This window comes from Lagopus leucura, unplaced genomic scaffold (assembly GCF_019238085.1).
Source record: "Lagopus leucura isolate 7727_CA_CO unplaced genomic scaffold, USGS_WTPT01 63724-0_obj-0_obj, whole genome shotgun sequence".
Classification (NCBI taxonomy): Eukaryota; Metazoa; Chordata; class Aves; order Galliformes; family Phasianidae; genus Lagopus; species Lagopus leucura.
The window spans coordinates 37,417-63,066 of record NW_024963683.1 but is presented as its reverse complement, the minus strand read 5'-3'; the positions used below and the strand labels follow the sequence as shown (position 1 = coordinate 63,066).

The following is a 25,650-nucleotide window of genomic DNA, read 5'->3' as shown; positions in this document are numbered from 1 at the left end:
TTAAAATGCTAAAACATCCCTAAGACCCTGCATGCTCTGCCTTTGCTGGCCAGTGAGCTAGTGATAAGCACCAGCAGTGCCACAGATCCCATAGCCAGCACAGAGCCCAGATGCCTCATATAGGCGCAGTGACACCCTCACCCCACTTCACTGCCAGCAACCCACAATTAAAGAGCTGCTTTTTTATTTTGTCTGCTCCTGCAGACCAAACTCCTCTCTACAAATAACCCTCATATGGTAATTTTGTCTTGCAGATTTTTAATCTCAATAAGAGACAAATAAAACACAGTGTCTTTTACCTGAAGATGATGTGCTTCCAATGTGGCTGACAATGCTGATGAGGCGATAGGAGTGAGGCAGCTCTCCTGTCTAAAAACAAGGTCCAATTAAAGAGTCTAAGTATTTACTTTTGTCCCATGTAACCTATGGACATGGTGATTTATACCTGAGATAGGAGCTTTGGCTACAAAAGGATTACAGCAACAGACACCCTGGCTCACACCAATGGGAGAGTCCTTCAAGAAGTGGGGAAAAGCTCCTGACTTTAATTTGATCCTTGAGCAAGCAAGAAAAAAAAAAAAGCCAAAAAAAAAAAGCAAAGCAGTCACTCTGACCTCAGAACAGATGCTGACATGAGCTCTACTCCACAAAGTTCTCTAAACAACCACTTCCTAAGCAGCTTCCACTGATGTCAGAATCAATCCACCAAATAAACACAGATAAGCAAAAAGGGAACAGCACATTTACATCTGAAATATTAAAGCTTTATCCTTGATAAAGGATAACAACATACAGATTTAATAGCTAACATCAGATATGGGGCTCAGACTCTCACCCTGCACCTGCAATATCAGCAGGTAATGCCCTCCCTGCATGCAAAAGAGACACTCTGCCTGTTCACTGAACAAAAAACTAAATGATGCAGACTGGCTTTCGGTAATTACTGCTTCAAGCTCTCAGACCAGGATACCTGATTGATGCAGTTCACTGGCAACGCTTTGAAACTCCATTCTTGGTTTAAGAAAATTAGTGAAGAATTGTAAGAAAATAAGAACTATTCGAGGTAAGTTCAGTTATAAGTCTTAACCTTTGTCACTTTATGCAGCCTTCCCCCAGAAAGGAGGCACAGGCACTGCTGCATGGAGTCCAGAGCTCCATCCACTAGAACATTCCCCATGTAAAATTACTGTTTCCTTTCCATCATTACCCATATCTTACAGATGGTCAGAGGGGTCTCTCTGCAGCTACTTTTTTTTTTATTATTATTTTTAAAAACAGAATAGAACAGACCCTTATTGTTGAGTATTTTTCTATCTTCTCCCTTTTCATCAGGAAGGAACTCTTTAAAACCATCTAACACTGACCCTATGGCAAAGAAGGGGCTGTATTTCTCAGTTAACATCTGGAATCATAGACCACACCTCAGCATTTCTTTTCAGCTCTTCTGCTTCAGCTTCTGAGTACTCCATGTCAAGCACATCCTCATTCCCAGAGTCCTCATCAGAGCCAACGCTGTCCAGGAGAGAGCTGTTAAACTCTAAACAGCACAGAAACAACAACACTGCATGAGAATCCAAACACCCGGAAAACACCCGGTTCGCTCCAGAGCAGGAAGCCAGACCCAAACCTGAGAGCAGCAGGGCCAGTTGGGTCAGGGAACTACAAGCTGGGCAAGGAGAAGCTATGAATTACAGTTTTAAACTATAATTGCATTAACAAAGTACATTTTTCAATTTAAACTGGCATCCAATCGCTGCTGCTGGCAGCAGGCATCTTTTCATTGTTTTCAGTGGTAACAAGGCAGCTCACCACAGGAACTTCCAGTTTGCTTGGCTGAGCAGAATGCAGGCAGCGCTTTGCAAAGAGCCGGAAGGCACCACAGCTCCCTGTACACACTGTTCCTAACTTCCTGGGATTCTGCAGCCACCCGACTAACGCGAGGGTTTGTACAGCGCTCATTAGGAGAAGTGGCTGCGCTTTCAACAGCTAAATTAAAGCTGCAAAGTGCTGGGTGGGTGAGGAGCTGTGATTAACAAGGCACTGCTCAGGACTGACTTTATTTTTTTGAACAAAGACATCAGCACTTATTGCTCCTCAGAAGCAGATGAATTTATCTGGTAATCACTGAGGGCCTTTCAAGCCGTCCAAATATCTAAGAGCACCTTACCACAATGCTTTATTACTATTCCCACTCCCTTTTTAGAGTAGGAATTTCCTCTCTGTTAAGCTTTGCCCTGCCAGGTTGCATGAAATCACTCACCTGCCAGCCCTACACAGATGATAAGCAGCACTTGAGGCTCATCACAGTCTGCATTTAGGAAGGACAGACTGTATATCGGGTACCCCTCCATTCCCTGGGAGCCATACCTTGAAGCAGGGTCTATCTACCCTCCCCCTCTGTGTCAGACAGTTAGGGTACTTATTTTCTTGAGCAAAGCCAGTGCATTAACGTGCTCTAAAATACCAACGGAAACTTGATGATCCTTAGATTGTGACTACAGCCATGTTGGTTTCTGGGAACACAATTCCATGGTCCATTCTTATATATAAGAATATATATATTCTTATGAGAATAAGAATGGACCATGGAACTGTGTATATATTGTGTATATATACACACACATATCATACTAAAAACTCAAAAGAATAGGTCATTTTTTATTTTAATTTTTCCTGCCATTTGCTTCTACAACTGAGAACAAGAGACCCGAGCAAAGCCAACTACAACTGAGCACACATCAAAAGGGCCTGAAATCCCAGCTGTCTTGGAGTCAAGAGCTGCACTCATACAGACAGGTCTATTTTCCTTCAAAAGCAACATACTGGAAAAAGTTAAATAAGCTTCACCTTGTAGACTTAATTCCGTAGCTCGCTTAAGGTCATCATCCTCTTTTTGTTCTCGTGCCTCCTGATGGGAAGAGAACGAAACTTAGCTTACTGAGACAGTTCACTGTTTAAAATTCTTATGGTGCTCTTTTTCCATTGAAACTGTGCTGCTCTGGTTTCTACAACAAACCTGACACTGTAAATTAAAGGTTTCGTGTGAAGAAGTGTTTGCAACCAGTGAGAGTCCAATGTTCTCATCCAACAGAACTTGGGACAAACCTTCATTAAGGCTTGTCAAAGCTCCTAAAGCTTGGTATGCAGAAGAGCAAGCCCTCACTAACACCAAACACTTTCAGTGGATCATTAATTTGAAAAGCATCTAAATGAATTTGCAACCCTTTGCTAAGGAAAGCTGTCACACACAAAGCTCCTCACACTGGAGCAAAGTTTAGATTTCTGTCCAAAACAAAGCGTAGACGGAGTTGTTAAACTTGGACAAGTTTTATTATCTTCTGGCCATTGGAAAGTAGAGACAGTGTTCTGTGTAACAGGTGTAATTCACAAAGGCAGGATGCAAAAAAAAGTCTGTCAACAAGTCCTTCCAATTTTTTCAAATAGCATGGTGCTCCTGCTCCTCCCAGCACTCTCAAAAGCATAGAGCTGCAGCTACAGTAACACTTACTGGGCTGGCTTCTTAATTCAGTCCTTGAATGCTTTCCATGCACCTGAATGCAAAGCCCTCACTACATGTTTCAAACCAAGATAACCACATTTTCATACCTGATTCATTAGTATAGCAGATTTTCACTTCAGAATCATAGCAGAGCAACATACAAAAGGCAGTTTTGCATTACTAACATGAGGGCTTTTATCTCACTTTTTTCTAAAGCATTTGAGGATCTTCACCAAACTACTCAGTGGTACTGAATCAATGCTCCATCTTGCACAGAACATACCAACAAGCATCTTATAATGAGGAATGGGAGAGAAAATCCAGGAGCCACGGAAATATCAGATCTCATAAGGAAAACCATGACAGCTTTACTATTAAAAGAGAGCAGGCAAGGCTATCTATTTAAAGACAGATCTGACAAAGTGTTTACTTCTTCCTCAGGGCAGTTAAGCACGTAGAAAACAGTTACAAGTCTTGTAAATCAAGTGGAACACAGATTGTTCGCATACAATCCAAGATTCCATTTTTTTCCAAGTCCTCTTTAAAGGACTGGTTTTAGACTGAATTATTGGAGATCCTTTTTCCAACTTACAACAGAAAAGCACCACATCATTGCTCTGCTCCCATACTCTTTGCTGTGCATTTCCTACCCATGATCACCAGAAACAACGTCCCAAACGAGGCACATCTTTAAGCTGGTAAGGCCATCCCCAGCTTTTGCTTTAAAATCTGTTTCTTTCACTTTGACTCTTGGCAGAATGTGCTGTAGGGCTTCCAGGCAATCCAGGGAAGCTAGAGGTGAGCCTGTGAGCATTATGTGAGAGCTAGTGAGACTTCAGTTTATCACTATGTTTATATAATGTCACAGCTCTATGTATAAATATGCTCAGAGAGCTTGGAGAAATCTGTATGTCTGTGATACAGTATGGTTCCTGAAGTACATACAAAACTATGCCTAAATCTACCCAGTGCTAGGAGTGGAGCTAGAACATCAGATTCTCTCAAACACAGAGCAGAATCCCCTTTCAGTTGCTATGTGAACAAGGTTTTCTTCAGCCATCAGCTTACCAGTGCTGGGGAAGTAACTTGAGAGTGCAAATTATTTCTTACTTGTTCTTGAAGGCTCTGAGCCAGTGCTTGCTGAAGTTCTTGTTCTTCCCTCTCTCTCTCCATATCGTACTGCTGCAGCCAGTCAACCTCTCCCTGGGAGCCTTCCGGAGTTTTGTTTTCCTTATTCTCATCGAAGTCTTTAGTTATCTCAGTGAAATTGGCAGGACCTGAAGGATCGCAAAGCACAGTTATGCTTCCCTGGGTTTGTAACCACAATCCCTGCAGCACAGTGACATCTATTGACAAAGAGATCTCAGCCATAAAAAAACAAAACAAAACACAAATGTCAACAGTTTGAAAAATCCCCAGAAAAAGGTGTCTTGTAATTTTAAGAAGTGCAGGATGAAGCATTTGATTGATCCCTGAAACCATCCTCTTCTTTTATGCTTACTCAAACAGCAACTTCAACTAAAAGGAAGATGTCACATACCACTAGGTTCCTACAGCCACAAAGCTGACACCTGAATTTCTCTAGAAGTAACCAAAAAATTAAAATAAATAAATAAATAAATAAATAGGTTTGCATTGCATATTATACCTCAGAGTACTACAAGAGATGGGAAACAAAACCCAAGCACTCTTTCCATTTGTCAGCTTCTATTTCAGGTAAGAATTCAGCCTTATGAACACTGCCTAAATCTTTAAAAGTGCAAGAAGATTAAAACGTCACAACTGAACTTCAAAGTAAACAGCATGTCAGAAGTCAGGTGTTTGGTTTTTATTTTTTGTTCTTAGACTATTTCTGAAGTGCACATTCAACCACTGCACACATCTCATCTCACTGCAAGACAACTTCATTCTCCCATTTGCTTGCAGCTGAAAAAATTAGGACCTGCTCCAAAAGCCATCATGCAGCAACATATGAAACTTTAGAGTTTTGCCCTATGCAGACTTCAACATCTGTTCATTAGTTACTGGCAAGGATTACACAAGACAGAGTCTTACTAGCTATGACCTCTTACACGTGAGACCACTAGAACCAGAACTATAATCCATCAGTCTAATCCTCTTAAGATGAATAACAAAACGGAATTTATTACATGATCTTTGAAGATTTCTACTGTAAGAAATACTTGATTTAATTTCAGGATCTTGTAGCAGAAGAGACATCTGTTCTACTTAAACTTGCCAGGGTCCTACCCTCTGTTTTTTGAAAACAAAGATGCAGAACAAAGAAAAAAGATTACTAATGATTAAAAAAAAAAAAAAGACTGGACAAAGTTTAATCTTTAAAGATTAGAATCACTTTGTTTGATAAAGCAAGGCATCCTTTGCCTTTGAGCTTCCTTTAAAAAGAACATAGGGCTGTGAACTCATTAGGTGTTACACTCAGCTGCCATAACTACTAACTTGAAATACAAAGATACACATCTTGTTTGAATGCCAAACCTTACGGTTTGAACAGTACTTGTGTTTCTGACCATACACAACTACAGAAAGGCAAATTCAATGCTACGTGTCTGAGTTCTTAATCAGAAATTACAGACACTTATTGAACACACTTTCTGCTTAAATGTCACAGCCTTCAAATAATTGCATTACACCTTTCAAGGAAAACCTGAAGAGACATTTATGCTGTCAGGCTTTCATAGTTGCCTTTCACAACCATAGCAACAAAGTATGTGAAGTTGAGCACAAGCAAGGCTGTTACACATCTGGTTTTCTTAGAGACCAACTTCCAACATAAAAGTTGTTTCACTGGACAATTCTTACCAAGCTTGATGTTCTGAACAGTATTTTTGTTAACGCCTAACCTCTTGGCTCTGTGAGGAGAAGGAAAGGATGTTGTTTTCCTGTTTTTTTTCCAGGCTAGTGGTATTAAACATTCGCAAGAAAACATGTATCTCATAGCTGAAGGAGAATTAAGTGTGCACGTGCCACAATTTCCCCACAAGGAGATCAAAGAGTCTTCCTGTACTTAACCATGTTTTTGGGTCAGAGGCTAAACATTTGCACGCTGAGTCTCCTAGGCTCACTACTCTCACTCAGAGTATTACAACAGAAAAAACAGAGATGAGTTAAATTCAGTAGCAACTAGTGAAAAAAATAACTGCATTAACGAAAGCATTCTGGTCTCACACAATGCAGACATCATTCTTAAACTTCAGCAATCTGAACGCTGCTACCACACTGCCCAGGCTGCAGCAGCTGCAGAGATGTAACCACATGCTGATTACAGAGGATGAGGGCCCAGACACTGCCAAATCTTCATAATTTGAATTGTCTGGTAAGGCAGGGAGTGAAAGTGCGCAGTAATCAGGAGGGAAAAAGATGGCAATGAACTCTGAAGACAACCTACCTTTGTCACAGCAGTGACTGCCATGTAATTCACTGAAATGGCAAAACGTATTTTCTTACAAGCTTTATGTACTGTGAAACTATGAGAAAACTCTGAGAAATTCAGACAGTTCCAGCAGTATGCTTGCATCTGGCTTCTCAAATATTACCTGCCCACTGCTACCAGTAACTTTCTTTAGTCCATCACAGCACAATTAAGGCAGTTACCTTGCCTTACCTGACTCTGATGGCGCTTTGGGTTTTTCTGTCTCCATCGTTTCCAGGTTTTCAGGCAACTCCTGAATTTCATCATCTCCAAACCCAGTGTCTGGGCTGCTTGTGGGCTTATCCTCATCATGGCTCAGAGACAGAGAAGCTTCCCTTTTGCTGATCTCTAAGACAGCTGCTAGCAGCTCATCTTCACTCATGCCATCAAAACCAGCATTGCCCAGCTCAGGTTTATCGCCCTCCATTTTACTTCGTTTTGAACTCTAGATATGAACGGAGTTATGATTAAAAACTTGAATGAACAGCTATACAACACCAGCCTTACATTTCCATATAGATTTATTATTACTATTGTGTAACTCCAGGATGCGGGAATTTGGCTCTGTCAAGATCAAACAGGCAGTTCTGAGTCTCAATGGAGACACAACCTTTGCAGCTACATTCACTCCAAGGAACAATATTTGAATATCAACTACAACCAGTTTTTACAGGCCCTGTGGATTAATACAGCCAAGGCAACTCTTCCCATTTCCTTTAACACATGTTCTACCTTTGGGTGCTGATGAATCTGCAAGCCTCTGGCAAGTCAGTGCTAAAACCCCAAGGGCAGAAGTAGCAAAACTGCAAGTTTATTAACACAGCAGGATGAAGGGGTACCTGAATAGAACTTGTAGAAAGGATGGAAAAACAGGAACTGAAATCAGGCAGCTACAAAGTAGAATTAGAATTAGGTCTGGCAGTGCAGACTTGCCATAAGAAATCACAAGGGGGTAAGGGAAACAACACAGCGCTCAGCAAGTCAAGAAAAGATCAGGAAAGTGGGGAAATATCATTTCCTAAGGAGAGCAAAATGGCCTTAAATCAGGAGAAAGGAAAATACTCCTGATCTGACTTCTTCTATAGTTATGCTATTTTGTACTTATTTTCCCTAAAACAGATGCTCATCAACTCCAAAGCCATACTGATTTATAACCAGGGTAGGCATTTTCATCATCGTGATATCAGCTGTTTAATCAGGAGGCTAACCTCTATGCCTACATATTTAAATGATTATACTACTTACCATATTTGTGTGTATGTATATATTTGCATTTGTACATTACAAACCACGGTTTTCTAATTATTATTTATGAATTTATCCAGATCTTACTCCAAATTTCATTTGGATGCAACTCAGAACTTCATTAAAATGAACAAGAATCCATCGTACTGCTGCTTTTTTTACTTACGTACAATAAACTTTTGATGAGTAAGACTGCTTTTATAGTGCAAACTCTTTGTGTAAAAACTGCCTTATCAAACCAGATTAGCAAGTGAATTACCCAACCAAGTTGCTTGCTTGAGTCATCACCGGCTCCAACAATCAGAACGGACAGCTTTTAGTCCTTTTCCTCCCATTTTATTTGTGCACTGAATAGGAAAATCAGAGTACCTGCAACTCTAAGCTTTCTGATTCCTCTCTGCACCTGTAGACCACTACTGTCAACACTGATTTAGCTCTTCAAGCAAACTTTGGTTCCAGGGACTGCAACAACAGCCACCACTAATTCAGTGGCTGGACTTTAAAGACTTGGCAACAACAGTGCATTATTTGAATACAGCTTTTCCATTACAATTCATTTGCGTGGATTTTAAGCAGCTTGGGCTCTAATTCAGGCTGCTTTAAATAGATGTATTTGAAAAGCACTTAAAAATACTACTTCACCTGCAGAGCCAAAAATCACAGCTTTGCCCTTATTAGCCAGGTAACTGCTATTTGCACCTAGAGCCCAACATCACGTATCCCAGCCGTTCTCTCCTACACGGCAGGACTGCTTTTGTGCAGTGCCATGCATGGGTCCACGATCATCCCTAACACAGCTGCAATGAGAAGCATCCTGATAGTAGCTCAGCAGTAGCAGTGATACCACACCATGACCCAGGACCAGGTCCTCCCAGGACAGTGTGGTTAAACCATGACACAATAGCAGATGGCTGCTCAGGTCTGTAGTGGGGAGTGCCCGAAGCACACAGCTCCAAAAAGTCAAGTTGCTTATGTGCAATCATCTCCACCACTGTCTCTTTCCCACAACAGGCTGGAAAGCCTCCCATTAATTTGCTATTCAAATTAACAGGCTTTATTCCCACCATCTTTGCACGCAGTGTTGCTGTGATGGAGATTACCTACACTTCCTCACAAACAAAATTTGAAGAAGAATCATTTAAGGCAGTTTGGAAAAGGTTCTCTTTACAGAAGGAGCACTTCAAAGAGAAGTCAGTTTAATTTCCCCACCCACAGCCACCACAGATGTGCTATGCAAGACAGCAGTTGCTCATTCTACTTCTGAGAGCAAGCTGTTTTCTGCTTACTCCCAAAGCAATCCATTCCATCACTTAATATCCTGAACATCAGGAAGCTTTCCCTGAAATCTAAAAATTACTGTCTGCAATTTCAGTCTATTACTTCCATCCAGTGAGGCCAAGGAAAACAGCCCAAGTGCTTCCATTCATTGCCTTCCCTCCCCTGAAGATACACACCCTGTTTAGGTTTTTCCTTCCACTAAAGGACCCAAGTTCACTCAACCACTCTTTCCTCAGAAATCTTCCTTTCCAAACATCTGACCATTCACGTTTCACTTCACTTGCTTCTCTCCAATTAATCTCCAACTCTTTTTCAAATCTGGATTCCAGATGGATCTGGATGATAGATCCAGCATTCCAGGTAAAGATCAATGCTGAGGAAAAAATGTTTTTTTCCCCTCACTCACCCTGCAGGCTATTCCTCCCTCATATATTTACCTTTTCAGTCAGCCTAATATTGTGACCAACTGTAGCCCCTTACTCCTTTCTGAAGGCCCACTGCTTTCCCAGCTGTTCTCATCCTGCACTTACAGCCAGTCAGCCCTGCTAAGATTAGTGTCTTTAGCCTGTTCATACTGAACCACTTCTCCTATTTATAGGCAGTTTCTCAGATCTGTCAAGATCATTTTAACTGTACTTCTAAGCTTCAGCACACTTGCAGTCTTTCCCAGCCCTGCCTTCTGGAAATTCAATACCCATTATTTTATCTTTCCTTAAATATCACGTGGGTTGGGATCCTCTTGTTAGGTGAGAAACTGCATGCATCCACCACTTCCACAACAGCACTGCATGTTTTTTTTTATTTAGCCACAAGAACTTCTCTCAACTATTTTCTCTAGCCCAATTTGTACTAGCTCTAATTTAATCGAGGGCTTTGCTGCATAATTATTGACAGTCCATTACAATCTGTATGGAAAAGTCTTTAGTGAAAGCTACCCAAAGGACCAACAAAACTGCTAAGCAGCTGGTATAAGCAACCCTGCAAGTTCAGAGCAGTTACAACACAATTACCTCTGTTCCCAGTGGGAACTCAAGACAATTGAAGAGAGGTCAATTAGCTGGCATGGCAAAGCACTCCCTTCTAGCATCACAGTGCTAATTAGGAGAGAAAACAGCTTACATCAATTTCATTATGCTAAGAAAAATACAGGCAAGCCACAAGTACATACAGCCCCTATGCACACAGAAGCTTGTACTTATTTTTTCCCTCCCTTACCTTTTCTGGCTCTTCTTGCAGTTGTTGCTGATCTCTGTTCTGTATGTTGCACAACCTTTGGCTATTGGCAACAGAACGTTTCAGGGGCTCATCATCGCTGTCTGAATCCACACCGAGTGCTGCAGAGCTCTTTGATTTGAAAGTATATTTTCTGTAAATTAAAAACACAGCTATAGAACTTCATAGCACTGTACAAATCTGTTTCATAGAAACCATTAAATAACTGCTACAGCAGATTTCCAGGCTGTGGGGAGGCACAATTTAGGGAACAAGCTGCAACTGTTGAATACAGAAATTTACCAAGATAGCAGGCAACAAATAAACACTTCATAGTTTATTTACCCCACAACCTACCAAGTGTTGTTTTTCTCCTTCACAAGACACTGTTACAAGATGTAGCACAATCACCAGAGAAATTCACAAGCCAAGAGCCTGCACTTTATCACACAGCAATCTTGGACAGCATTCATTTGAGACAAGCCCACATTAACATGTAAAACTCAGCAGAAACCATTTACTCAACTCCTGAAATGTACTAAGCTGGACACAAGACTTTTCACATCAATACTAGGATATAAAGTTGCAAGTCTGCACAATGTTGTTTACCCATTTGCTCCTTCACTGGGATAAATCCTTGTTTCTTTAGAGCAGAAGAGACTCTAAGTCTGAAATGTCTGCTCAATTAGGAAATTTGTTCTATATCCATTCCAAAACGTGCAACTCACCTGCTGCAATATCACATTTCTCACTATGTCAAAAACTGGCCTCTCAGAACAGCCTATGAAGGCCATAATAATGCCCTCTCATCTTTACAAACAAGGTTAAGGAACCAACCACCTGTTCTTTAAACTCATTGCAGCTCCATAAATAAAAACAGGAAAAAGTTTAACTACAGAATTAGAAAAAACGTTGCTGCTTATTCATCTGGTTTGCAGCAATGAATGCAAGGCAGTTTAAAATACCTGGCCCTGGCCAATCACCTGTACAAACCAGATGCAGTTCTCATTGAGCCTTCTCCATGAAAAAATTCCTCTTTGCTTGCTTCCGAGAGAAATGCTAACAGGATGGTGTCAGTTAGGCAAATGATAGCATTCGTATTTCTTTCAGCTAACGTGTAACACCAATAAAGCTCAGATATGAAAAAAACAGTACCTAAAAGCAATTTATACAACAGATTCTTTTTTAAAGTAGAAATAGTAAAGAAAAAAAAAACTATGCAAATCCAAACTGCCTCAGAAGCTATGCCATGAAATGCCAGGCCAAGAGAGCATTTCAGAACTTCAACTCACCTACTCGGTGTAGAAGTGCTTATAGTACAGGAATTCACCATTTGGGAGGCTTTCAGTGGACGGGAACTATTTAAAAAGCAAAGTATTTATTGCAGCAGTTAGTCTTCAAAATAATATATGTTTACATGTCTGCTATGCATGCAAATTCATGTTCAAAGCAGCAAGTAGAATACCATTACATACTTGCTAATTGCTTGTTTTTAGAGTAATAACTCCACGATGCCATAAATATACAACAGCAGTTCAAAACCAGATGCAATCCTTCAAATTTGATTCACTTCTTAGTGATGCACCCTTAGGGACAAGCTCACAAGTCAAAGGCGTTGCACTCCCACGTCAAGGGAACTCTTTCCTTTTTCCCTGATTCCCACCAACGCTCAAGTTCCTGCTCCCAAACCACAGTCTCTTGCTGCTGTCTGGATTAGCTGGCTTTCTGGCACGTCCCACATCTCCATTTCTCCTCTATTACCTAGATCTTCTAAGCAAATCTCCTGCTCCACTTGATCCTTTTACGGACTCGTTGCAATCCATTGCTACCACTACAACCACCTAACATACGGTCACCAACACAGGAACCATTTCCATCATTCTCCTTAAGTCAGGGCTACTCCTCCCCAGCTTCATCACCCTTTCACTGTCTGGGTTTATCAGTATGGTTTCAATGATTACAAAAAAAAAAAAAAAAAATCAAAAGCCATTTAACATATGCTTTAAAGTATGTCTGCATTGGTTAGCTTAAGCTTTTCATTACGTTTAGGAGGTAAAGATTTCTACTCTTAAAGCAAACTCTTGAGAAACCTCCAGGTAAATCTCAAACTCCATTAAATATCCAGCAAAAGAACAGATACCAGATGTATTCTATCTTGCTACATTTACAGTATGTTAGAATGCAAAACAAGGGACCTAAGGTTTTTTATTCCTTATTCTGCCACATCTGTGTGACATCTGGCACATTTAATCTCTTAGGACATTTAATATCTTAGGACAAGCAGCTGTACCAAAATAACTGCTACAGGGAAAAGAAGATTATTTTCAACACATGAAGTCCTCAGATACCACAGTAACATAGTAAAGACAGTGAAAAATGAATGACAGCATGAGGTGTGCAAATGGAAATCAACAGAAAAAGGAATGTTGTGCCTTCTCAGCAGAATTAAGCAAACAAAAGGTAATCTACATTTTGTACCAAGAGGCCAGATTAGATATCTTGCACCTGAGGCTGCACAATTTTGGTGGTTCTTTATCCAGACATCAGATAGATCTGACAACCTCACTGCAGGCGCATAACACAGCACAAGCTGAACCCAGGCTGTACACTTACATTGCAGAATGAGCACTCCAGCCCAGTGTCAGTGGCAGCCTGGTGCTTTCTGTACAGTGTGAAAGCAGGGTTAAGTATCTCGGAATAACCACCTGTTGCCCAACTTTGTGATTGAGAGACAATGCTACATTGAAGCTGTATCGTTTCAGATGAAGAATCAGGACCCTGAAAAAACATGAGAGAAGTACAGAATTGCAACGTTAATCTCAAGATACAAGTTAGAAAAGCTATTAAAAATCCAAGTGGTTCTGTTTACAAAAAGTGCACTCGTGCTTTAAAGCAGATCATCACATGGGAGAGAAAGAGAGAAGCATTCTCTTTCTTATCTAGTAAGAGATGCATAATCACTCTGCCATCCACCTCCCAGCTCCACAACGTGTAGAATGCAGGCTGCCAAGAGGCTTTCTGTTTTGATCCTGCACCACCTTACTCCTCAGGTGGGCCAAAGCAAGCAGCTCTTATCAAACATTATTCCTACAACATGGTGACAGGCACAGGAAACAAACAGAATATTATTGTTCAACACACCAGAATGATCATATATTACTTGTAGATACTTGACAGAGACAGAGGGAGCACACAGCTTCCCAGAGCTGAAGAGGAGCTGTGCCCAGTGGACGACATGTACTCTTCTTATCTGTCATAACGCTTTTTTAGAACAGCTTTTGATCAGAACAGTATAAAGAGCTTGAAAAAGCTTCCTTGCACTGAGCCTTCTCCCTTATGCTGTACTTCGTACCAGCTACTTAGGTCAAGCAGTTGCATCATCACTTACACTGTGCTAATACCCAAACACTTTGACAAAGGTTTTGCAGCACTGTCACAGGACATAAGCTCGTTAAGAAGAACACAAGCTAGTCTTTTAGCAGAACATCAATTCACCACGTTCTGTATGAGCATGCACCACAGGACAAGGACAGTGGCCAAGTAAAGGCATCCAACATTCTCTTTGAGCTTTACATCCCATAAGAAAATGATCTCTACCATCAAGCAATGAACTGAACACCACCACGAGGTCTGGAACTATTGAGCATGCCATTAACCCTCAGAGCGTTTGCATTCTTTCTTTGCATGCTTACTAAGAGAGAAGCCGGGGATCAGCACAGAAGACCAGACCAAAGCAAAACCCTCTCTATGACTTCTGATAAGAAGGTCCCCAGCTCAGTCTGGCACATCAGGTCAACTGAGCACTAAATATTAAATGTACAGAATTATTATTATTATTATTATTTTAACTGTTCATACCTCCCTCCTGAGAATCCAATACAAGGAAAAACTCAGACCTCCCTATGTAGTGATGGAGGAAGAAGTGTTGCAAAGGCTACTCAGCACATAGAAGGTTTTCACAAGGAAACTGAAGGACAGTGTGAAGAAATTACTGCCTGCATGTGGATCTTCCTCACATACCACCACCACCACACATGATGCCCTATCCACTATTACAGATTTCATCTCCGAGGAGCTTCTGCATGCACTTTTGGGGATGTGTTTCCAGGAAAGAAAGGAACAGATGTCAACAGTTACCTGGGAAGCCGATTGAATTTATGTGTGACAACAGCAGACTTCCCATTACATTTCTCACAGGAATACTCAATTTCCTCTGCCTGTGTTAAAACAAAACAAAGACCAGTGGAACAAATGATGCATCACACAGTTTTCAACAGGAAGGACATCTCTTTTGGCTGTCATAAAAGCTCCTCAAGAGAGCAGCTATACTAAAAGTCATATTAATCTTCAACATGATCTGACAAGAGGGCACCCAATGGCAGCATGGGTAGCAAAGCTTAGAACTTGACAACATATCTGCTAATGCAAGAACCACGAGCAGTATTTTCCCTACAAGTCTACTGTTTATGTATGTATATGAACTACGTACCCGAAAGAAGAGGTCAAGGGAATCCTGGATCGACCGAGATGGAAACAACTTCTTTCTTCGAGGAAGGTCAATGGAGAGGTCATTAAACTGTTCCCGTTTGGTGACTGTTTCACCACATCTGAAAAAGAAATGAGCTTAGGTAAGCCTGATAAAAAATAAACTTGAAATTACCAACAATTTATATTTTTCAGGCTAAAGTAGCTTCCCAGAAAATATATGCACCTCGCTCTATTTCACCCATATCAGAATGAAATTGTTTCATGCTTATGATAAAGATGAATTTGTGTATTTTAACTTTGATGCTTCAGTAACTTAAAAAACACTAACAACCAACCAAAAGCATACTGCTAACTTAGTTCTATCTACAGCATGCAGATGAAGTCACAGAAAACTCAAGCTCTTCCTAACAGGAAAAGCTCTGAGGCATACTTACGTTTTACAAATGATAGAATGCTGAACCTCAAACTCTAAGTTACTGATAACTGGGCATGTATAAACTTTGGTAGCTGAAAGATCATCAGAAGCCCTCCCAGGTGAGCTATCGTCATTAGGGACTGGTTCACTCTTCCAAGTCTTGTTCAACTTTTCCATGTCCTCTTTCAGCTGGTCCAGACACTGGCTCAAGAACTCATGTGCATCCTAGAAACAGGGTAATCTCAACACAATCATTTTCTAGAACTCCGTGCAGAATCTCTCACACACTTGGATGAGGGAAATCACATTTCTGTCCATTACATTCACAGCAATACTAAGACAGTTTTGATCTAGCAGAGGGCAGGCAACAGTTATCATTCAATCAAAAGCTCAAATCACTGCCAAACGGAGATGAAGCCCGACAGGAGTTCAGTGCAGTCCAAACAACAAACAGCATACACAACTGGTCCTAGACCGCACGATACTTACATTCTGCATATACCCAGAGAATCTCTCTGCAGTAGCTGAAATGGCACTTTTCACCTTCTTGAGCAACTCCTTCTTAACCTCAGGGCTGCTGACATCCTTTTTCGCCAAGAGATGGGCAAAACGTCTGCAGAAGTCAATGCAGTGAAACACTGAGCGACCATCCAGGCCTTCAGACAGTTCCAGTAAAACAAACGGCTTCTTCTTTTAAGGGTTTCTACAAGGTTTTGCCATGTGATAAGCAGCGTGGGAGTTTGGTATGAAAATATTTCAGGAAATGGAAAATAACCTTTTACATTTCAAGTATTTTGAATTTGTACATTTCAATACATTTGAAGTATTTTAGAATTCTCTAATTTGAGATCACCACTGGAACAGGAGCCAAATGAAAACATCCTGACTCTTCTAAGGTAAAGAGAAGAGTCCTATAAAGCTCTGTTAACTTATTTTTGCAATAGGTTTTACAGCAAGATAAAGACCAATGCTTTTTGAAAACACTTATAGGAAACGTGTTATTTATTTTGGTGCCATTTCATAAATGACTGGGTTGAAGTTTCATGGTCAAAAGTTCCTTTTTTTCCTTAAGATTTTTTTGTTATTGTATTGTTACACAAGCTCTACCCACAGTTTACCTTTAGATGTACAAGGCACAAGCATAACAAATGCTTTCACAAAATTTATGAACTTTCCAAAACGTACATCACTGCAATGCAATCATATCTATGATTCTGAGCAGCATAGAAAGACTTCAAGGAGAGACAGCAAGAATAGGAGTGACTCCAAAGAATACAATGATAATGAAATGAATGCAGGAATGTGGTTCTGATGCTTTGAATCTCGCTAGTCAGAGGAAAACAGGAGGTAGAGTAGTGCACATAACAAATGCTGAACAGCAGAGAGCACAGTGCAAATCCAAATTACAGTTTGTCTTTTTGGTAGACGTACAACAGAATCTGAATGGCAAATGAATTCTAAATTTCCAAGAGAAAAAACTACTTTACACATGACTCTTGGAATTTCTTGACACGAGGTTTGTCTGCATTTAGTAAGATCAAATGCAGAATACAAACACTTTTCACAGCTACCAGACAAAGTGTATCTTCCAAAAATTCATAATCCCTCACACAGCAGGATTTGGTGACCAGCTTAAACCCTAGCTGATAATGGTTTAAGAAGTCATTCTGCATTTTTGCACATTTTAATCTATCATTAGAAGTAGAGCACACAAAGAACTACGCAGCACTACAATTCCTAAAAGCCAGCCTCTTAAGTAAAGCTCCAGAATACAGACAGGTACACCTATGTGTACACACATACATCACCCTCTACACAAAGTTGCTTCAATACTAGGAAACAAGCTTCTCAGTAATGAAGGAGAAAATCTTCTCAGAAAATGAATTTTACCTGATAAGCGCATTGAGTGGAATCTTCTTCCATGGGATGCCCTGCTTGAGCAAATCGTTAGCAAAGGATTGGATTGAAAACAAGGACTGTAGAATGGCATTCATATAGCACGTGTTTCCTAAGTTAGAAAACCTGAAAAACAGAAGATTAAGTGTAGTATGTACACAAATGTGTCATCGTGCCCATGTTAAACAGCACTGATACCACATGGGACCATCCATCACCCCAGGTATCCCCCACACAGCTTTTATTGGAGCTGTCCCTCTGCCCTTCACACTAAACTGAAAAATTACAGGAGGCAACGTCTGTCAGCAAAACATCCATGAGTTACAACAATCAAAGTATTAAGATGTGGGTATGTGCACAAGATATAAAAGTGAATCATGGAAGTGGTATGAACGGAATGCCAATTATCTAAAGTTATTATATACATCAAATTTTCAGGAAGTGAATTTAAGAATATGTATTTTCCAAGCTGGGAAATCCATGTTCATTGATTTCAAGATTTTTTTTTTTTTCCTCCATGAAACAATTATAGCAAGAATATCCATGTTCTAATGACAAAGGCATGCATGCTAGATAAAGAAAATTGAACCTACCCTTGTAATTGCTGCTGAGGGTGGGTGGAAAGGGGCACTCTGGGTTTGTTCCACCCTGTGTAATCTTGATTAGATCTCATTTTCTTAACAGAAAGAGGGGCAGGTTGAGAAAGAAATCCCAGGCTTCTTTTGGCTGAAGTAGTCTGGCTGGATACACTAGACCTAAAACCATAAAAGAATAAGTAGTGAAGGATTTCTATTTCTCTGCCTTAAAAAGTAACACCTCAGGACACCGCAACTGTATCACCACGGAGGAGAAGGACTAGCAAAGTCACAGAAGACAACTAGCATCTATCACAGTGACAAAGAGGTACAAAAAGGCAAACGTCTGTCCAGAAAACTTCCCTTGGTTAAAATTCCTTACATCTACAGGAGTGTATGCAACATCACTTGAACCAACGACACCTCAGCTATCACCTGGATCAGTCGTTCACAGTGACTATAAAAGAGTGAACTTAGACAGTCCATCTGTTTAAAGCAGTACTGGAGTTGGGAGGTATAAGAGTGACTGTAGATGCACTGGGTGCTTGAGATTTTAAGCTATACACATTTTATCCGTAAAAGCTGCGTACCACATAATAAACACACAGGAAACAGAAGATCCCAGTTCCTGGGAATGGACTGTCATTTACAGCTCAGGGGAGTGAATCAGGCCTACCTGTCCAGGGTGGAACTGCTAGTGGAGTACTCTTTTGATGAGGACCTGCTACCATAAAAGGATGACGACTGCAGCGGTAAAACACCTTTATAAAGAGAAATAGAGAAGTAGGTCACTTTGTTTCACATAACTCAGATGTTTACATGCACTAATGGTTTCAAATTACATAGCCAGAAGGTTTCAGAATTCTTAAAAAAAACAAAACAACTATCCTGCAGATACATTGGAGAAAGTATTAAAGCAAGTATCTTAGAAGTATTAACACAAATACTGGTAACTTGTACACAAAAGGACCCTGGATTTTTAACTGAATTTCGTACCACAGAATTGCAGGGGTAGGAAGGGACCTCTAGAGCAGGCCCAAACTCCCTGCTAAAAGCAGGCTCCCTACAATAGGTCTCACAGGTAGGCATCCATGTAGGTCTTGAGTATCTCCATAGAAGGAGACTCCACAATGCCCATTACATCCATACTCAAACTTATGACACTTAGAAGCAATTGCCACTAACCATTTAAAAGGCTTTAACTATCCAATAAACAACACCATATTTCGTACAAATATACAAGTTTCACAATACCCACTAACAGCCCACTAATAATTTCCAATATCCAATATTGTGTGGGCATTAATAGCACATAAAGAGTTATGAAGATAAACAAGAGGGTGAGAGGAAATTATTAGATGTTTATAGGACACCCCTCCCAGAGAGAAGGACAACTGGGAGCAAAGCACGAGGCTGCTTGTTGAACTTTCAAACAGGCATACACACTAGCTGGCCTCAGCAGTCAAATACAGGGGTCAGGATCACACTGATCAGCAGTGAAAGATAAGCCAGAGTAGGCTCTGAAAGCAAAGGAAAGATGCCTACATCTTAGATATGGCTTTGTAGGAAGCAGGAATGTTGGCGGCACAAAGAAAGCAGATTGTAAGCTAAGAACAGAGCAAATAGCAGGTATCATCTGGATTTACTTTTATTTTTACCTGACGTCCTATTTTCCTCCTCTTGCTTCAGTTTTAACTGTTTCTCTCTGCTACTGTTTAAGTATTTCCATGCTGGATCACTCATAGCTATATTATTCCTGTAGATATACAAGAGCGTAAGTCAGAGATGCTACAGAAAAGACAGGGTAGGCCTGGTTGACATTTATGACTCGTTTTAAAACATTTACGTCAAGTAATAAAGGTGTTAGGGCTAGTGAACAGGTATGTTTTGCTCACAAGTTTAACCAATTATTTAAACAAGACTTTTCACTTAAGATTAAATGCAGCTGCGCACATAGGCCATATTTTCCAAATAACAATTCATGAAATTTGTCTTAAAAAAGAACCTACCTTTATAAATGCACAGAGTTTAAATAAGAAAGTAGAAACAACAGTTACTTACGTCGAAGAATCATTCTCTTTGGGATAATCTTCACTCATTTCTGAACTTGGAGGTTGTGCTCTTTTCCTCTTTTCACTAATGAGGAAAGAATTTGAAGTGGTCACTCTTCCAGAAAGGCAAGTAAATAATCCTCTTCCAAAAGAAGAGCATTTCTCAGTGTTATGTGTTTCACTTATCTTCCATGGTTTTCACTTTTATAACATAGCACACAGGAACACTTGGTCTGCTCACCTAAGCTGCTCATAAAGCTCAAGCACCAGCAAGAGGCTGGAAAAGCACATTTCACCATCCTTGTCAAAGTAACAGCAAAAGCAGAGGAAGAAGCACACTCTCTTCTTCCTTCCAGGTGTAGCAACTCTACCTGCAGTTCTCTAAAGACCTAAACTTCTACAATGCCACATGCAAACTGGAAAGCACTCTTACCGGCTCTCCAGCAAGCCTGTTCTGTGAGCGACTGATGACGCTGGAGATGCTGCAACATTCCCCCTGTTGCCAGGTGCTCCAGTTCCACTGGAGTTCTTAACAGATGCCCGAGCTGGGGTGCCCAGCACCTTGCGGAATGGATTTTCATCCTTAGTTTCCACAGTCACCCTTTTGGGAGGAGCCTGCAAAAGCAAAACAGAGACAATAAAAACAGCGAAAAACATGACCACCACCGTGAGCCTACACTTAGCATTTACACCACTGCTTGACTTGCCACAGCGTAGTACCCAAAAGCAGAAAAGTGCCACTTGTGATAGAGCAAGAGCTTCACGTTAATTAGACTTAAACTTCTGACTGCACTGATCAAAGTCATGACCACGAAACTCCACAGCAGTAACAAATTTCTCGTGCTCCAATTACAAGTCAGTTGGGCTTTTGTGTTTAAATCTCCATTATGTGCTTTGAGATTAAAACACCCAAAGCACAACTCCTAACCACCCTCAGATCAATCCTGGGTAGCATTAAAAGAAGAAAAAAAAGGTATATAAAAGGCATACAATTAAAACAGTGCCTTGACAGCCCTGGGCCAATGCAGAGAAACGAGCTAAGGAATGTGTGTCAGCTTTATACCTGAAAACTAAATGTGTCTAATCTTACCAACGCACATGCAACCTTAAGAGTTCTTACTGTGAGATTGCCTTTAAGCAACATGCAAAATTTGTTTTGGGACAATGTAAAAAAATACTTGCCCTCAGGGCTATTAAGATATATTCACAGAGATTACAGTGCAAATTAAAGTTGGTAGATACACCATGGTGGGAGAGAAGGAACAACTAAAGTCTTTTGAAAAAAAAAACACTTCCAGGGAGAAGTCTGCAAAATATACACACAGAGAAAAAGCAGAATGGCACAGGTTCAGTAACTCTACTCTGATAATACAAAAATTCAGCCATCAGCTCTTCAGTTGCACACTTTAGCCAGATGTGTACAAACTCATTAAGACCTGCACTGATCAAAGCTTACTCAGCTGCCATGTATTTGAAGTGTTCAGTATAAACAAAGATATTCAAAACTGAGAAGCAAGCCTCAACCACTTTCCTTCAATTGCTGCTCCTCTTCTGCCTGACTGATACAGCTCAGTCTGAAGAACAGGCACGGTTTTCTACAGGCAGATGTTGACCTTCCTAAAGCAAACAGACTATGAGCCTCCTTACAAGCAAGAAGCACCATTGCCAACCATCCTGTACGCATCTATTACAAGCCCTAGAGACACAAAGACTTTGGGTGCAAAATAAATATTTATGGTGCTATTACAACATGCAATAAGAGAATGAGAGGGGGAAATGAACAAAATAAAATTAGAGAAGAGGAAAAACATGAACAGTTGAACAAACCTGATTCTCTATATAAGAGAATTGCCTATTAGCTTCCTTCTGTGTGGTCCTGCTGCCCAGCACACCTCCAAAGCTGCCAGATCCCTGAGAGGGTTTCCCAGCTGACAGGAAAAGTACACAATGTTTGATTTGATGCTCATTTCACTGACCAGCATTTGTATGTGTAAGATATTTTGAGGTTGGTTTTGGAAGAGACACACCAGATTTCTTGCCAACAGACAGTACAACATTCTGAGTGCATAGACATAAGCACATGTTTATGGATTGCCCTTATATTGGCCATTTACTCAGTGTGAAGAAAAGTTCCTACCCTTAAAACAACCAAAATAAGTGGAAGAATCAAAAGAAACTATGCAGGTGTGATAAAGACACGAGTTTTTCAAATACCGATGTACACACAACAGAAACAATCCCTGATTGTTTCATCTCTGCTTATTGTTCAGCATGACAAAGGCACACAACAAAAACCGGGGGTCAGAGCCAGACAGATTTGCACAAATATAACATGCACAGAAAGTAACGTAAGGAGGAAAGGTGGCTAAAGGTGGAAAAAAAAAAAAACACCCATACCACAGTATTGTACCTTCTCTAAGCTGTCACTGGTGTGAATTACTACTACAACACTTACCAGTATGAAGCCTGTCTTGATGGACCGCATCCAAATACATCCGCATCTCATTCGCGTCTTTAAGCGGTACCTTATCAATGGTCAGGAAGCTGGTATCCTTCAGCGTCAGCATCAGGCAGCACAGCTTTCTGCCACTGGGCCGTAAGGTCACAGACTTGATGTTATGGCTTAGCTGAAAGCAAAGAAATGGCTATCACCATCAGCGTGCTTTAGAAAGGCCCAAATACAAATTCAAACAAAACACTTCAAACCGAGAGAGAGCGTAAGAGGCACTTGCACAGAAACACATCCCCCTGCTCTACTCCCAGCAAGCATAAAGCCTCACAGAATTAAAGCTATCAGTCATCTGGGAGCTGACATAACCCAAAGGACAGCACTACTATGGCTCATCAATCCCTGCATTCCTGGTTAAGCTTTCTGAAACTTGCTCTGCTGTTGAGTGCGACGGTTCTAAACCAAAGGAATGAAAACATCCTACAGTCCCTTTTGGCTGCCTGAAACTCCTCTGTCTGGTTCAAAATATTATTTTAAGATGGGAAAGTTTAAAGTTTTGAGTTTTAAATGTGGTGCATAAACTTATGCTCACTCTATAATTCACTCAGAGGAAAAGAGACTTGACAAAGCTTAAAAAAACTTCACGGGGTGGTAAGTAAGAAACCTTTAGTCTCTGTACAGCACGGCAACAAGTAAACAGTGTCAAAAGTTTTGAGGTTATAGTCATGCATGAGAGCAATTTTAAGAGTTACTTCTCTCCAATAATTCCGCTGTGCCGCTATATTACAACATGAAGTAACTGCTGCTTCCTGCTAAGTCACTCACAAGGTGTGGGTTTTGTGGAGAAGCGACCATACAGATGTCAATACACAAGTACTTTTCAACTTCTGCATCCTTTTGCACTTATTCATTTTTCTGCTACTTCTGCAGCCTTTCCTAAAAACCAGGCACTGCTACACAATGACGTTCTTACCTGGACATTGCTACATTGCAAGCTGAAACCACAGCCAAGGCCATTGGGCACTGCAGTGCAAGAGGCTGCCCATCAGACTGGAGCCTCCTCCTCAAGTGGCACCACCTGTGCATCACCACACAGCTGATCCAAATAATGATATCCAATTAACAGACACGAACAGCAGTCGTAAGGCAACCTCAGTTTCACTATACAGTTGTTTTGTCCCCTACAAACCGTACTCAAGTTTAGAACAAAAACTGATTCCTGTACAAAGTGTTCATCCATGAGGTTTCTTTCTCCCCTACATATTGGAAAACAGGTCCCAAGTTTTTCATTCTCTCTTAAAACAGAGGTCAGTGCACAGGGATTACAGATATTCTGGCATCTCAGTGCAGCACAATGTATTCCTATTCAAAATGCTCACATAAGAGGTCTCCAAGCACAGTCTCTGTGTACCTGTTACCAAAAAGTCAGCGTTAGCACCTCAGGAGGTGAAAATAAATGACACATTTCACACACTATCTCGTATCTAGCAAACTCATCAAAACATCAAATAACAGCAACAGAAATATAACCCAGGATCCACATGAATGTTCTGTTACAGCAAAGTGAAAAAGTGGGGGAAACTGCTCACAACTTCTCAGAGCAACTTGCCAGGGGGAAAAAGAAAGCAAGCAAACAAGAGAATGGTACTTTTAAAGCAGAATTACAAAGTATTTGGCACACCTGTAATGAGGGCACCGAGACTGGGACCAGCTGGCACAGGTGCACAACACAACGGGGAGCCCACTCTCCCTGCTGCCAGCACCTGTACTACCTCAAGATGATCAGGACCAGAGAGCAGCTCCAGCTGGAAAATAACTGTTGGCCTAATGAAACTAATTGCTCTAAGGCTTGGGCTGTTCATTTCCTCTTTGCTGTGCCCCTAGATGCAGAGCACCACGCTTCCCAGTCCATCAGACTTGCTGTTTGGCCCCCTCCAAGTGGAAACTCTCCACAAAGCTCTCGCAGACTTGAGGAGTGCCACAGCCAGAAGAGAGACAGGAGCAAAGCCTGTCCCTGCAGACATAGACAGATGCTGGGCAGGCTCACCCTCCTACAGAACCACAGCTCCAGGCACTACTGTGCCACAGAAAAACTCATCCTGGCAGAACAGAGCACAAACAGGAGCCTTGGGAAGGCATAAGGGGAATAAGGGACTGTAACACCGTGGTCAAACACTGGGATTCCACCAAAAGCACAGTCACAGCACTGTGTGCAGCAACGTGGGCCGGTCTTGATATTATCAAGTCTACAGTTACAATGGTATGAGGCAATCAAAGCACGTGCCTCTCTTACACCCTGATTCCAATACAACACAGGCTTTCAGGTTCCTTGCTGAGACTTCTCAGCTTGCTAAGGGAGCAAAAACCTGGTATTCCAAACGCAACATGTTCTCTTTTTCATTAAGTTCATAGGAAGAAACAAATGGATCAGAGAAAGGTCTGATACACCAGTCAGAAAACAGCAGTGATGCCAGAAAGCAGAGGCAGCACAGAGGCAACAAACCCAACTGATTGGAAAGTTGCTAAATGATTCTTTTAAAAAGCAAAGCAAAACCAAATCTCAACATCACCTGCAGGCTGCCCACCTATCGCAACAAGAAGGTATTCCAAAAAGCAAGACGTGGGTCACAGCTCTACACCTGCTGCTCGGCCCTTCCCATCCAGCGGATACCATAACACCACACCTGAATAATTCGAGTGCAGGGCTACAACCGAGGGATGGCGCTCAGGAAGGAGGCAGAAGGAGTAGCGACACGCGATAGCCGGGAAGGACACGGCCCAGCAGCGCCCACCTGGAATGTCTTGGGGATGCCCCCCACGTTGTAGTGGACCACCAGGCTGACTTTGTTATCCTTCTCCACGATCTCGAAGCTGCCCTCCTTCCACTTGGTGATGCCAGTCTGCATGCTGCGCATCCGCACGGGGCCGTGCACTTTCAGCGGGGCCATGGCGGGGCCTCACCGCAGCCGGCACCGCCTCGGAACCTGCGGGAAAGAGAACGCGTGCTGCGGGGTGTGCGCCCACCTCCACACGGAGATGCGGCCTTCCCCGGAGGAGCGCTAGAAGCGAGCGGGGCCGGACGCCGCGTCCGGGGAGGGGGTGAGAGGAG

At 41.5% G+C, this 25,650-nt stretch overlaps 1 protein-coding gene across 2 annotated transcripts in view; it reads right to left on the bottom strand.

Moving 5' to 3' along the window:
* The window catches only part of LOC122191289 (ubiquitin carboxyl-terminal hydrolase 37), a 29,889-nt gene extending 4,364 nt beyond the window's left edge, over positions 1 to 25,525 (bottom strand). For both annotated transcript variants that reach the window (XR_006182343.1, XM_042891531.1), the window contains exons 1-21: positions 25,334 to 25,525; positions 22,548 to 22,719; positions 21,920 to 22,020; positions 20,526 to 20,707; positions 20,103 to 20,177; positions 19,700 to 19,797; positions 18,718 to 18,802; positions 18,060 to 18,221; positions 17,461 to 17,592; positions 16,060 to 16,183; positions 15,590 to 15,795; positions 15,157 to 15,274; positions 14,805 to 14,884; positions 13,281 to 13,445; positions 11,960 to 12,025; positions 10,671 to 10,821; positions 7,125 to 7,377; positions 4,610 to 4,776; positions 2,848 to 2,908; positions 1,422 to 1,537; positions 300 to 369 (exon numbers count right to left, since the gene is read on the bottom strand). Coding sequence is in view for 1 of the 2 variants with exons in the window: in XM_042891531.1 (XP_042747465.1) it covers positions 300 to 369; positions 1,422 to 1,537; positions 2,848 to 2,908; positions 4,610 to 4,776; positions 7,125 to 7,377; positions 10,671 to 10,821; positions 11,960 to 12,025; positions 13,281 to 13,445; positions 14,805 to 14,884; positions 15,157 to 15,274; positions 15,590 to 15,795; positions 16,060 to 16,183; positions 17,461 to 17,592; positions 18,060 to 18,221; positions 18,718 to 18,802; positions 19,700 to 19,797; positions 20,103 to 20,177; positions 20,526 to 20,707; positions 21,920 to 22,020; positions 22,548 to 22,719; positions 25,334 to 25,489 (2,740 nt within the window). In the remaining variant the exon portion in view is untranslated. The remainder of the gene's footprint in view (positions 1 to 299; positions 370 to 1,421; positions 1,538 to 2,847; positions 2,909 to 4,609; positions 4,777 to 7,124; positions 7,378 to 10,670; positions 10,822 to 11,959; positions 12,026 to 13,280; positions 13,446 to 14,804; positions 14,885 to 15,156; positions 15,275 to 15,589; positions 15,796 to 16,059; positions 16,184 to 17,460; positions 17,593 to 18,059; positions 18,222 to 18,717; positions 18,803 to 19,699; positions 19,798 to 20,102; positions 20,178 to 20,525; positions 20,708 to 21,919; positions 22,021 to 22,547; positions 22,720 to 25,333) is intronic.
* Between the last annotated feature and the right edge of the window lie 125 nt (positions 25,526 to 25,650).